Source organism: Capra hircus, chromosome 22 (genome assembly GCF_001704415.2).
Source record: "Capra hircus breed San Clemente chromosome 22, ASM170441v1, whole genome shotgun sequence".
Taxonomy (NCBI): domain Eukaryota; kingdom Metazoa; phylum Chordata; class Mammalia; order Artiodactyla; family Bovidae; genus Capra; species Capra hircus.
The window spans coordinates 48,659,225-48,673,429 of record NC_030829.1 but is presented as its reverse complement, the minus strand read 5'-3'; the positions used below and the strand labels follow the sequence as shown (position 1 = coordinate 48,673,429).

The 14,205-nt window shown below is 54.9% G+C and overlaps 1 protein-coding gene across 1 annotated transcript in view; it reads left to right on the top strand.

Moving 5' to 3' along the window:
* Positions 11,321–14,205, top strand: part of DNAH1 (dynein axonemal heavy chain 1) — a 77,153-nt gene continuing 74,268 nt past the window's right edge. The window contains exons 1-2 of the mRNA XM_018038291.1: positions 11,321–11,757; positions 12,560–12,632. Of these exons, the coding sequence (XP_017893780.1) occupies positions 11,422–11,757; positions 12,560–12,632 (409 nt within the window). The 5' untranslated portion in view covers positions 11,321–11,421. The remainder of the gene's footprint in view (positions 11,758–12,559; positions 12,633–14,205) is intronic.

Genomic DNA, 14,205 nt, shown 5'->3' with positions numbered 1-14,205 from the left:
CCCATCCAGTGGCCTCAGGAAGCAGGCCCTGCTGCTGCCCCCCTCACATCCAACACAGATGCAGAGCTAATCCCAGAGAAAGATGTTCGTGGGAAGAGGGAGTAACATTTTCTTGAGATGGCCGGGCTGTGTTGATATGTGCGGCTGGGTCCCTGCTGTTTTGAATCGGTTCTCTGCTCAGTGTTCACACCACTCCAGCTGCAGGAGAGCCTAGGCCCCTTTCCTGTGGCCCTCTACTCCTCAGATCTCATTCATGGGGACCAGTGGTGGCTGAGAAGAGGGGATGCAGACCCATCCTGACTGAGGTGTCTGCCTGGAGCTGTCTGTGGGTCACATCACCAGACCCTGTCATGTGTCTGAGGCTGCCCTGGTGTGGGGGGGTCTGTCCTGAGCCAAAGAGGCTTGCAGAGAGACCCCCAGATCCCATGAAAACTGGCAGACCGTAAAGCTCACTTCAAACCTTGAAGGTTGTGCTGATCATTATGGAGGTGCCCAGATTCCTCCCATGAAACTGCGGTGGTGAGCCTGGGGCAGGGGGCTTGCAGGAATTCCTGGCTCCCCTCAAAGCTCAGAAGAGCCCGCCGAGGAAGGAAGGACAAAAGGTGCTAGAGCCCAGTCTGAAAGCCACCCCACTCCCCTCCTTCTGCACCACCCCATCCCCAGAGCTGAGTTCACATCACGCTCTGCTTCTGCTCAGGGCTTCCCCTGTTGAACATCAGAACTTGCCTCTGGGGGATTCCTGTAGATTTAGGCAGTGATCCGAGAAGGGAATGGCAGCCCACCCAGTATTCTTGCCTGGAGAATCCCATGGGCAGAGGAGCCTGGCGGGTTATAGTTCATGGGGTTACAAAGATTTGAACACAGCTGAGCACACACATGCACATTCTCAGTGGCCAGGGACTTCCGGATTCCTGTGTGAGGGGAGAGAGCTCCACAGGTGGGGACCACAGGTGCAAAGGCCCAGAGCAGGCAGCAGGGTGGGGACATGGGGATGTCAAGTCCTCTGGGTAGGGAGTGATGCTGGGCATGGAGGATGTGTGGTGTTTGTGGGGTTGACATGGAGCTGGCTTTATACAGAGTGAGCCTTGCTTCCTTCTCACCCCAGCTTTGGGGGGATGGGCTCCCCATTGTTCTCGATACCCCTAGATTTACAGACTGAGGTTCCATGAGGGAAAAAGGCTTGCTCACGGTCACACAGATAGTGGGGTCTGGGCCACCATAGCCTGCTCCCAGCCCTGCCAAGTCCTGGTGGCTAGGCTCCTGCCCACTGAGGTGTCAGGACAAGGGATGACAGTGGGGGTGGTTTGCCATTTGGGCCTTGAGGCCTGATGGCTTGAGGTCCTGGCTCTTCCTCTTGCTCTCTGTGGTGTGATCCAGGCCAAGGCCCAGCTTGGCTCTGTGCCTCATTTTCCTCAGTTGTTTAGGGAAGCTATCCAACTGGTTCAGCCATGCTCTTGCTTCCCAGAGCCATAGTGCACCAAGGGAGGGGAGTGGTCCATTCCTAGATGGGAAAATGAGGCAGAGGGAGAGGATAGGAGAGCCTGGGGTCCAGGTCACTCCCAGGTCCACAGACCCAGCTCTCAGGGTGTGGTAAGCAGCCAGGAGAGGAGTCTCCAGGGGTTGATGGCCGGCAAAGCCCAGTCTTTCCGCTTTAACCTGCCCCCCAGTCCCTCTGTCTCGGGTTCACAGTTCTTACCCCAGCTGAGTGTGTCCGGAGGTAAGGCCCCTTTCTCTCCACCTCCCGATTATGGCTTGGTCACAAAAGCTGGACCGTGACCAGACAAAGGGACAAGGATGAAAGTACTTGTTGTCATGGCAACCTGGCGGGTTGCTGAGACCCAGGGGAGGGGCTTGGCTCTGTGCCTGTGCCCAGGCATCTGGACGACCTCTGAGCAAGCCAGGGTGGCCCAGGGGCTCACAGGGATGCCGCTCCTGCACGGGGCCCACCAGAGCTGCCTGAACAATGGCAACCTCACCCCCCACGGTGGCACCTGCTCCCCCGGCCTCCCCGGTGGCCCCATTATCTTGCACCTGCTGCCCCCCACCACACCTGCTCCCCAGCCCAGGCGCCCTCCCCAAGGCACTCTCTGCCCATCCCTGAGCCCAGCTGCCTGCTCTGCAGGCCAGCCAAGAGGGGCTGTGGAACCAGGAAGAAGTAGCAGGGTGGGCCCTGGGTCAGGGCCGAGGGTCCCACTGCCAAGCCAGCTCTTCCTGACCAGTAGCATGTGTGTCCATGACAAGGCCTCCGTTCCAGGGCCTCAGTCTGCTCATCTGTAAAATGGAAGCAACTGTTCCTACCCTCAGGGCCTCCAAGGGTAAGTTCCTTCTGTTTGGAAGGAGATCTGAGGCCAGGATGTCCCCAGAGCTGGCTCAGGGTTGGATGGCTGAGTTGGAGAGAGAAGAAAGAAGGGGGCTACATGGGGTCACCTCTGTTAGACCATGTGGAGAACTGAAGGCCTCCAGCACACTTGAGAGCCACTGTTTAGAGGTGGAGATGACATTTCCCAGTGGCCCCTCATGGGTATAGGATACTGGGCAGGGGACCTATCAGTGCCAGCTTCTTGAGTGGCAGGTCAAGAGGATCAGGGAAAGTGGACACTGGGGCAGGAACCCCCTCCCATGGGGAGAGGGAATACTGCCTGAGGATGGCCTGGCGAGCCCCTGGTGATTCAAACAGTTCAGGTAGGGACACTGAGATGCTGGGAACTATTGATATCTGGCACTCTGATGTCCCCTCCCCAACTGGATGGTGGAACAGAAGAGGGTCAAGGGGATGGGTGGAGTGGGAAGTTGTGGAGGATGCCCATCCCCTTCCTGGAGAGGGAAGGCGAGGCCCCTGGTCACTGGTGTTTGGCTTGTGGCCCCTGTCACCCTCCACACTGCAGGACAGCCCCAGGTTCCCATCCTACTCTGCTGTGGCCTAGGCTGAGGCCCCCTCTCCTCTTGCCACCTTGTTTGCGGACCTGCAGCATGGGAGCAGGTTGCCAAGGAGCCTGCCAGCTGCAGCTGCCACCCTGGCTGTTTGAACACCCCTGGGCCATCGCCACTAACTGGCCCCACCTCTCTGATAATGAGAAACTCCCTCTCTTGAACAAACTATCTTTGCTGATCTGTCAGAGTTTGTTTCTGTTTTTAAATTTTTATTATTGAGGTATAGTTGATTGGCAATGTCATGCCAATTTCTACTGTACAGCAAAGTGACTCACTTATACACATATAGACATTCTTTTTCAGTATGGTTTTCCCCAAGATGTTGAATATAGTTCCCTGCGCTATACAGTAGGGTCTTGTTTATCCATCCTATATATAGTAGTTTTTCTCTACTGATCCCACACGCCCAGTCCTTTCTTCCCTAACCCTCCACTCGCTTGGCAACAAGTCTGTTCTCTATGTCTGAGTCTGTTTCTGCTTTGTAGATAGGTTCATGTGTGCCATATTTTAGATCCCACGTGTAAGTGATGTCATATGGTATTTATCTTTCTGACTTACTTTACTTAGTGTCGATAATCTCCAGGTCCATCCATTTTGCTGTAAATGGCATTATTTTGTTCTTTTTTTATGGCTGAGTAGTATTCCATTGTGGAGAAGGCAGTGGCACCCCACTCCAGTACGCTTGCCTGGAAACTCCCATGGTGGGCTGCAGTCCATGGGGTCCCTAAGAGTTGGACACGGCTGAGCGACTTCGCTTTCGCTTTTCACTCTCATGCACTGGAGAAGGAAATGGCACCCCACTGCAGTGTTCTTGCCTGGAGAATCCCAGGGACGGCGGAGTCTGGTGGGCTGCCGCGTGTGGGGTCGCACAGAGTCGGCCACGACTGAAGCGACTCCGCAGCAGCAGCAGCAGTGTTCCGTTGTATATGTACCGTATTTTCTTTATCCATTCTTGTGTCAGCGATGTTTAGGTTGTCTCCATGTTTTGGCTGTTGTAAATAGTGCTGTTCTGACTGTCAGAGTTTCTTACCCACTTCCTCTCAGAGGTCTGGAAAGAGCAAAGCCTTTGCCAAGAAAAGAGGTATTTGGGTTAGGGTAACGGTCCTGGTGTCCCTCACACCATTCTGTACAAGAGGCCAAGGTGCAGAGCTGAGCAAGGTTTGTGTTCCCCACTGTGCAGATGGGAAAATGAAGGTCTGGCAAGAGAAGAGACTTGCCCAGTGAATTGGCGGCAGAAATCAGGACTCCTGCCCTAGTCATAGACCTCTCTAGAGGTGGGCAAAAGGTCAGAATGGCAGTCAGGTCCCCCGACTCTGTAAACTCAGGCTCCCAGGAGGGGTGGGGGTACCTGGTGGGTCACAGGACTGAGACGGTTGAGGCCACCTACTCTACCAAGAGGTCTTTCTGCTGACGCTCAGTGAGCTGCTTGGGGCCAAGGGGAAATCAGAGGCGCTCAGAACCTAATTATGATGAACAGCTCTCTGCAGCTCCTCAGGCCCCATGGAAATGTCCTGTGATTTATATCACTGTCCTGGGGTGTGTCACCTGGAGCTTTGGCCCAAGTATTTAGGGGCTGGCGGCAGCCCCTCCTGGCTGCTGCTCCTGGTGAGCAGACATCAGCATCCTGGACCTGGTTCACTGGCATGGTCTGGAATTGCAGGCCAGCGCAGGGAGGTGGGCTGGGGAAGAGGATGTGAAGTGCAGTCACATGCAGCTGAGTGGCCATCAGCGGGCATCTTCAGGGTGATGGGCTGACGTGGAGGTGCTGTCTCCTAGTCATTTCCTGTGGGTGCTTCCAGGAGGACTGCTGGGAGGAGCAGCAGCCCTGGTGCCCACCACACAAGCCTACCTTTCAGCTGGGGATTCAGCAGTGACCATTGCATGGTTGCCTACTGAGTGGTACTGGCTCTGGTCCCTGGAGGGGAATGGGAGTGTGTTCCGTGGCAACCAGGGAGGGCTTCCACAGGAGCTGTAGCCTGAGATGAGATGGAAGGCAGTAGAAAAGCCCAAAGAAGGAGGTTGTGTCTGGGAAGCGCCGCATGGATATAGGTGGGAGAGGCTTTGGACTGGGAACTGAGCATTCGTGACCGAGTGGTCCTCACTCCTCCAGCCCCCCCAGAACTCCTTTCCATTCCTCCCTGAGCTCTGGGCTTTCACGGTATTGTCTGTCAGGCTGATCATGTGGATGAAAGGAGAATTAATTTGTCTTCATTTTTATTCATCAGAGAAAATGCTGGTGAGAGCTGCCGAGGCCAGCTGGCCAGTGGCAGAGTGGGGAGGCCCGGGACGAAGCTGAGCCATCTCTCTGATTCCCTCCATGCCTGTGACTTAGTTTCTCTTGGCGTCAGCTCAGAGCTCCTGGCCAAGCAAACCAGAGAGACATCCTGGGGTACAAGAGGTCAGCTGGGGGCAGGTGGAGAGCAGGTAGCCCCAGGCACCCTGTCTCAGTGCCTGTCGCCCTCTGTTCTAGCTGGTTGGCCATGTGAAGGGCCCATTTTGCTGCCCATTCACACAAGGCTTTCATCTCTGCAGCTACTGAAGCGTTCCTTCTGGCCTCAGTACTGCCAGCAGGAAGGCACAGGGGAAGAGGGGTGCCCAGGCAGGCCGTGCTCCTCAAACCCCTGGCCCAAAGGCATGGGCTTAGGCCAGGGTGCCCTAAGCAACCTGCCCAAGCCCCACCCCACAACTCTTTCAGGACCCCAGCCTCTCCCCATTTCAATAAGAGCAAGGCTGGCTTCCCTTCCAACCCATATAATAGGGCGAAAGCCTGCCCTCCCACCACAAAAGGGGCAGGAGCCCAGGGTGGGGTCATGGCTCAGCTCCTTGCTTCTCTCCTAGGGAACGAGTGGACACATTGGCTTCTAGGACAGGACAGGAAGATCAAAGGCTGAACCCAGGCCCTGCCACTGGAGAAGATGGCATTTGAGGGTAGGCACCTGAGACCTAGCAGGGCAGGCACTGACCCACAGTCCCCTGCCAAGGAAGGGGGCCGTCACACCCACTGCCCACCCCTGCAGAGGGGCAAGGTGGAGCTGGCAGGGCTGCTGGGGAAAGCATCACTCCCTGTTCCCCTCACTCAAGCCCACCTCCAGTTGAGGGATATAGCCAAAACCATTGTGTAGTAGAGGGTGAGTGACTTTGTGAGCTAGATCTCCTGAGAGTGGACCCTTTCTGCAGTGGCTTGTCCATCCGTCCAGAAACAGTGTCCCCTATGATGTCACCAACCTGCTGTGTTGCTTGGCAACTTTCCAGGATTAGTGCTCTGCCCCTGTCATCCCTGACGTCCCACCATGGGCTGATGTTGCCCTGGCAACAGGATGGGTACTGCAGCTTTTTGGAAAGCTGTACCCAGTGCAGGAAGTGGCAGGCAAAAGAGGAGAAGCAGGTGCCTCTCCACAACCTAGAGTGGGGTACACAGCTTAGCCCTAGCCTTACTGAGGAGCCAGGCTGCCCAAAACAGGGCTGGGGGTCTCTGTCCCCTCGAAAAGCTGTGGCTATTCTTGCTTTCAATCCCCCTCATTCTTTCCCTCTTTCTGCAATGGTCACCAAGTATCTATTGTGTGAATGCCAACAAGAAAAGCAAAGTAAACCATTGTTCAGGCTCAGGAAAGGTTTTATCAGCATTGGGTCTTGAAGGATCTATAAGAGTTGGCCAGGCATAGGAGTTGGTGGAGAGAGATGTTCTGGACAGAGGAAGCAGACATCATTGCAAAGTCTGAGTTATTGTCTCAGCATGTGTGTGCTAAGTTGCTTCAGTTGTGTCCGACTCTTTGTGACCGTATGGATTGTAGCCTGCCAGGCTCATTTGTCCTTGGGATTCTCCAGACAAGAATAGTGGAGTGGGTTGCCATGCCCTCCTCCAGGGGATCTTCCTGACCCAGGGATTAAGCCTGCGCCCTGCACTGGCACGCAGGTTCTTTACCACTAACGCTACCTGACACTGTCACAGCTCTAAAGCTCCAGTCACAGCTTTAACCCTGCTTCTGGGTTCTTTGTGACTGGGTCTCTCTGGCTCTCTCCCACCAGGTAGACATTTCATGGCAGGGGCAGGGTACAGTTCAAATCTGATACTTAGTCCCCAGCACAGGCCTGGCACCAAGTCAGCATTACCAAAACATCAAATAAAATCAGGTATTTGCATACATAATGAGCATCAGGTCCTACCATGCTCCCCCCTCCCAATACTAACCTGTCTTATCAAGCCTGTTTTCCCATCTATGAAATGCAGCCAGTTCTGAGAAGGCTCCGGGCAGGGATTCTCAGGTTGAGGAGTTATTTTTTACATTGTCTTTGGTTTGTAATCCACATGTTCTTATAGAAAAATGGAAAGACTGGTGGGTACAGAGGGCATCTATATATCTTCAGATCCCCAAATTCTCAGTATTGGACACATCCACTGCCCACCCGGAGGAGGGCTGAGGTGGAGTTGCAGGTGGGTATGTGTGTGTTTAAGTTGAGTCTCTAGGGGTGTGTGTGTGTGTGTGTGTTTAAGCTGAGTCTTGTGTGGTGGAGGGGGACCAGAAACAACCTTTTCCCACAGTGAACTGACCATCATTCTGACATCTGTGCCTTACATACAAATTTCAGTTTGTAAATTTCCCCTATTATTCTTCCCATGTTATTTACATAACTTGGGTTTTTTGTTTTTTTCTTTTTTTAACCAGGATTCAGAGTGGACACTTTAGAGTTGTTGTTCACACTTTGAAAACAGCTTTTGGCCATTTTGTCTCTTTCTTTAGAAAAGTCTGGGAGGGGAGATCGATAATGGAGGCTGGATTTGACAGCCTAGACGGCCGATGCTTTCCCGACGACCCCCATCCAGCCACCCGGAGGTGGCCCAGTCCAGGGTGGATGAGCTGCGAGAGTCTGGGCGGGAGGAACCAAGTCCGGCGTTGTGTAGGGGGCACCAGTGCAGACCTGCGGAGGTTTACTGACGGAAGCTCCCGCGAGCCTTCCCGGATGGTCCCGCCCCTTAGCAACGGACCCAGCGTCTCTCCATAGAGACAGGCAGCCGGACCCCACACCGTTTGCGGTGGAGCCAGTAGGTCGGTAGGTCGGTGGGCCTGAGGGATGGCAGGGCCAACACCTGCAGGGTGACCTCAATAAGGCGCGGGGGGCAAGGGACAGCAAGGAGGACGCCCTCCTGGCTCAGGGTTCACATCCCTGCCTACGAGCCTGAAAGCGGTTTCTTGTCTTCGGACAGTGGCAAGGCTGTGGGGCACGCTTTTAAACAATCTTGTAGATAAGCTCCATACTGACGAGACCACTTATAAAATTTTTTTTTTTTGCTCCACCCCCATGCTGAGAGTGTAGCCCCCTCCTCCTCCTTTCCCGTGAGGAAAAGAGCCAGGTTTCTGATCCTCATCGGTCATCCAGTCCCTCTCCTGAGCCTGACCACTGCCCAGTCTTCTTGGTCCTCAGTGTCTCATCTGTAAGTGGGCAGAGTGCTGCTGCAGCTGTCTCCCAGGGCTTACAGCGATCAACGTCCTCCCTGACTTTCGCCATTCATTCAGTCCTTCGCACAATGACTCACCAAATGCTTTCTAGGCACCTGCCATGTGCCAAGCCCGTGCTAGTCCCTTGCTAGGTGCTGAGGTTCCAGAGATGAGTGCTACCTGAAAATTGTTGCGTTTGAGCTTGAACGGAACGCTAATATGTGAAACCGATAAAGGCGCAGGGTCCTTGTTGGGTGGCTCAGGGGTGGGTGGCTCAGAAGCCCTCGTGCTTAGGCACTCACCTTGCTGAACCTCAGGGCTCCTTGGCACACAGTTTGAGAACCACTGTTGTGAAGCCAAGGACAAGGATCTTTAGGCTACCCAGAGGCGGAGACCTCAGTTTCTATTATGGTTCTGCCACTTCTGGGCTGTGTGCCTTTTCCGAGTTTCTTAACTTCTGTGGACCTTAGTTTCCTTTTGTGGATTGGTGATTCTAGTAGTAGCTGTCCCTTGTTCATCTGTGTCGGTCTAGCCGAGTGCCCGGCAGGTGGTCAGGTCACACAGGGTTGAATGTCTGTGAATCTAGCCTGAAGCCTCCTCTGACTCACACCAGCAGGGCTCCCAGGTAATCTTCCTGGAGAAACAGTAACTTGTTTCACATTCCAGTAGTGCCTTCTGAGCAGATCACTTACCCTTTCTGAGCCTCGTTTTTCCCACCTTTGAATCTCTGAGGATTGAGAATAGTCTCAGTTCCCACCTCAGAGATTTAAACAAGATAATGTGTGAACTACATCTAAACTCCCAGTGCCAGTCCCCATTCCCAGCACTGCACCTTCCAGGACCGCCTCGCCCTCCTCCCGGCCAGTTCCCTCACACACATGAGAGGGTGCCCAGCAGAGGCCTTGCTGGAGACCATGTCCTCTCTCTTACCAGCCACACCTATTCCCATGTGCAGGCTGCTGTCACCTGTGAGGCGGTGACAGGAGGCAGGGGTCCTTCTGTCTGGCTGCCTGTCTGTCTGTCACTGGTCCTGTGCACACTGGCGAAGTCCAGGTGTCCAGAGCTGGGTGAGGTTGGAAGGGATCCATCGATCCTTGTGTGGGGCCGAGGGATGGAGGGGAAACAGGGTTCTGAGTCTGCACCTCTCTTCCATCTTCCGTCTTGGGACATGCCTGAATGCACGCCCCACTGCCAGCCTGCTCAGAGGGAAAAGGCCCCAGGGGCAGCACGTGCACCCGTCACTGGCTCCTTTTGCCCCCAGCAACACTGCAGCTTCCTGGACGCTTCTGCACCTGTTAGGTCTGTCAGTCTTGTAACACACCAGGAAACAGCCACACATGTTCAAGCCTACCTGAGAACCAGGGAGACTAGGGAATGGAATGCCTTTGTGTGGGGCTTTGGCCTAGCCTCTCGAAGGCATGCTCTTTCTGTTTGGTGCTTTTGTTCAAAGATGAAGCAGATACCTGTGGATTTGCAGCCATGATGGGGCCGAGCCCCAGTGGGTCCTTTGTCTTCAGGATGCTCTGGGAAGGGCTGGTGACAGACAAGTGGGCCAGATTCAGTGTCATTTTCAGCACCTGCCCCAGGGGATGGCTGGCCACCAGGGAGTAGATTCAGGGAGCAGAGTTCTGGTGGGACGTGCTTGACTGATGGAAAGCTGATTGGCCTTTGGCCTTGCAGTGTGGGGCTTCTTGCCAGAGCACCATCTGCGCTTCCTGCGCCTTCAAGTGGTCTTGCCAACTCACCACCCCCTTCTTAGAAATGGACTCCAGCAGCTGCAGGATGCTTTGACACTGCTGGGTAGCCTTGCCCCAGACAGTCTGGCTGCCCGCCCTACCCTTCGGGTCAGGCCAGGCAAGATTCCCCTGCCATGAACTAATAGGGGCCTGCACCGGCCAGTCCCACCAGGCTAAAATGGAGATAACGGAGCACCAAACACACAGCTGAAAGAGAGGCCTGTCCCACAGCTCCTGCAGGCAGCAGGTGGGAGATGGGACTGGGCAGTGGGAAGGGGGGCCTTATTTGGGCCAGACCTCTGTTTCTTTTTGTTGAGATGCCCTCCTTTAAATTGACATTTCTATTGAGATAATTGTAGACTGACTGCCTTTAAAAAAAAAGTTTTTTTTTAATTGAGTATAGTTTATTTACAATGTTGTGCCAATCTCTGCTGTACAGCAAGTGACTCCTATACATACAGCCATTTTTTAAAATGGCTTATACTTATATATATGTAGCCATTAAAAAAATATTCTTTTCTGTTATGGTTTATCCTAAGGGATTGGATCCACTGGAGAAGAGATAGGCTACCCACTCCAGTATTCTTAGGGATCCCTTGCGGCGCAGCTGGTAAAGAATCCACTTGCAATGCAGGAGACCTGGGTTCAATCCTTGGGTTGGGAAGATCCCCCAGAGATGGGAAAGGCTACCCACTCCAGTATTCTGGCCTGGAGAATTCCATGGACTGTATAATCCACGGGGTTGCAAGGAGTCGGACACGACTGAGCGACCTTCACTTCACGTTTTTGGGAGATTGGATCTAGTTCCCTGTGCTATACAGTATTACCTTATTGTCCGTTTATCCCGTAGGCAGTAGTTTGCATCTACCCGCCCCTGAGTCCCAGTCCATCCTGCTCCCTCCAGCCCTACCCCCAACCCCTGGCAACCACAAGCCCGATCTTTATGTTTTGAGTCTGCTTCTGTTTCAGAGAGGTTCATTGGTGTTGTATTTTAGGCTCCACATGTAAGTGACATCACGTGGTATTTGTCTTTCTCTGTCTGACTTACATCACTTAGTATGATAATCTCTAGGTCTATCCATGTTTCTATAAATGGCTTTTTTTTTTTTTTTTTTTTTTTGCGGTTGAGTAATACTCGGATTAGGAGAGTGTTCCTCTCTGTTCTCCATGCCTGGGGCTGGGGCATGTTTTGGGGTGGCCGACTAGACATCCCTATACTCTGGTGGCCCTGGGAGCTGAGCTGAGGCTGACCAGGGCCCAGTGGACGTCAGTATCTTGTCCTAGGAACTCTGGCTGGGATATCACCCTGAGAAAGCAGCATGGAGCAACCTAACAGAGAAGGCTACAGCCCAGGAAGGGCCTCTCAGGGCCAAGAGTGCAGATGGACCTCCACGGGCCTCGAGTGCAATCTGAAAGACCTGGAGCGTGACCTGGGGAGGATTCTTCAGGGACCAGATTCTGGGTCACAGAAACCTCCTCCAGGCCCTGAGCCTAAGACCCCACCTTTACCCCTGTCCGTGACCCCACCCATGTCCTCAGACTTGGGGCAGCCCCGGAAGTTGCCCCTGACAGGCACTGACAAGAAGTACCCCCTGATGAAGCAGCGCGGGTTCTACTCTGACATCCTCAGCCCCGGAAGCTTGGATAAACTTGGGGTGAGTGTGGCAGCCGTGCCCTGACCAAGCCTGAACTTCCTTGTGGGTTCCATTTGCCCTTTCGTCCATCCATCCATGTGCCTATCAGTCTAGCAGTTTTCTACCCACCCACCCTTCTGCCCATCCATCCCTGGTGACGGCACACGAGGATTGTCATCCGTATGCCAGTGTCATGGGGCAGTGGGTTGGTGGGGAAATACTTCCCCACCCCTGCCCCCAACTCTGGCTGGGGAGGGGATCCTGGGACGGGGTCGTGTACCGCTTGGATCTACAAGATAGGTATGAATTTGCTGTGTAGGATGGGGTCTGGAGGGTGTTCCAGGCAGGGGGAACAGAGGGTACAAAGATTGGAGATCCCTGACAGGCCATGGCCCAGGCAGAGGAGTAGAGAGATGGAGGGCGGGGGAGGACGGAGAAGGGAAGGATATAACTAGGGAAGGGTGAGAAGAGCCCCGTGGGTCCCGTACAGCCTTAGGATGCTTTTAGGCAGAGGACCTCTGTCTTGTGGCCCAGCCCCTGGACACACGCCAGGACTGTTCTCAGAGAGAGGAGGGGGCCTGCGCATGACCCGAGTGGGGTTGGGCCAGGGTGTCCCAGGTGTCCATAGCTTGTCACCCACGTTGGCCTCTGAATGAGGAATTGTGCAAATTCCTCTCCATTGATTCTTTCCTATCCCTGTCCCTGAGCCCCTGGAGGGCAGCCTAGTGGGCTCAGGGAAGACACTTGGCCTTGGGGGTCCTTCCAGAGCCTGCCTGCCCTCAGGATGTTTACGCTCCCTCAAGGCTGTGGGGTTTGGTTTCAGGAAGTGTGTCATGGCCCCAGCACAAACCTGGACCTCCTGTGGCAGGCCGACCTTGACAAGTTCACCCCAGAAGGTCAGTGACCTTCCAGCCCCACAGCGGGGCTGGGTGGGTGGGTGCCTTCAAAAGCAGGGCCTCTGGCCTGAGGGAGATTGTCTGCTCTTGGCTGAGGGTCTCAATTTCCCCCACTGTTAAAATGGGGATAATAAGACACAAGGTGCTTTGCAAGGGCCCCGCTCGTGGTGAGTGCTCAGTGAAGCACAGTTGCTTAGTCATTGCTCTCGGCAGAGCTCTGTGTGGCAAGGGTACCCAGATGCACTGGGGCTGCTGAGGTCTGGAGCCTCATTTCTCTCAGCCTGGATGGGGACAGTGGGAAATTGACAGGTATATTTCTTGCCTCCCCTGGAACACGGGCTTGAAGGAGTTCAAGACTGTGTCTGAGCTGTTATCCAGCTCAGGCCACAGTACCGGAAACAGGGCTTGGAGCAGGAAGGTGCCGGGAAGGTCACTGCTGGGGAGGGGAAGAAGGATGCTCCTCTCAGGCTGCGTGATGAGTCTTGTAAGGCCTGGGACAGGCCTGCAGGGTGCAGGGCAGCCCCCAGTGGCAGAAGGGAGCAGAGGGTGGCTCCAAGAGAGGCAGTGAGCAGGGAGGGGCCCTGAGAGGCAGTGAGGAATTGGGTGGGGACCCTCCTGACTAGCCAGCAGGCAGGACACCCCCTTCGATAAGGCCCAGGTCCTCCAATGTCCCGGCTGTCTGCCCTTCGTCTCTACCCCCAGGAGAGGCCTGGCTGTGTGCTGGCACTGTCCAGACTCGCCTTCTTGGGACCCACAGGCCCTTGAGGGGGGTGGTCTGTGACTCCCCAGAGGTGGCAGAGGAAACATCACATGTATATGCCTCTGTGCAGTGATCTGAGGACGCAGCCTACTGCTGTCAGCAGTTTTACAAGTATGTGTGGCCTAGAAAATGGTTACAAACAGATCAAGGGCTGTGGGGGACTGGAAATGGTGCTCCCACCATCCATGGCGGGGACAGGGATGGGAGAAGGGGTGGTCAGCAGCTTTGTGTCCCCACCCACATGAGGAGAGCAGCCCCGAAGGGTCACAGGCAGTCAGGGTTCTTGGCAGAAGGCTGTGTGGAAGAGGCCTAGGAAGATGCCTAGCACTCTGGGCCTGCAGGGGCGGGGTCAGGGGCATGGGCTGGGCTCTGCTGTCCTCATCCTGGCTCCTCTTTGGCTCCTGAGATGCAGGACCAGGCCCAGACGCTCAGGATTTGGGGGTGGAGTGTGTTACGGACCCACAGGCTCAAGAGCAAATGAATAGGGATCTGAAAGCTGCCTCCGGTCCAGGGCTTTTTGATAGCGTGGGGTTCCCTCAGCACCCAAAAGCTCTGATAAAAGAGCCGACTTCGCTGCCGGAGGATGGCCCCTGCTCAGCCTCTGGAAGCTTCTGTAGAGCCTGTAGAGTGGGTACACCCGAGGTGGACCCTCCTGCGATGTGGCTGCATCTTGACCCCAGAGATGTGAGGCCCAGGGAGGGGGTTACTAGGACCTCCCAGGGGAGTGGTTGGGGGCCATCACTGAGCAGTCCAAAGGCCCCCCTCCACCCAGCCCTGGGAAAGGTGGCTTGTCCCCCGAAGCTTTTCCACACA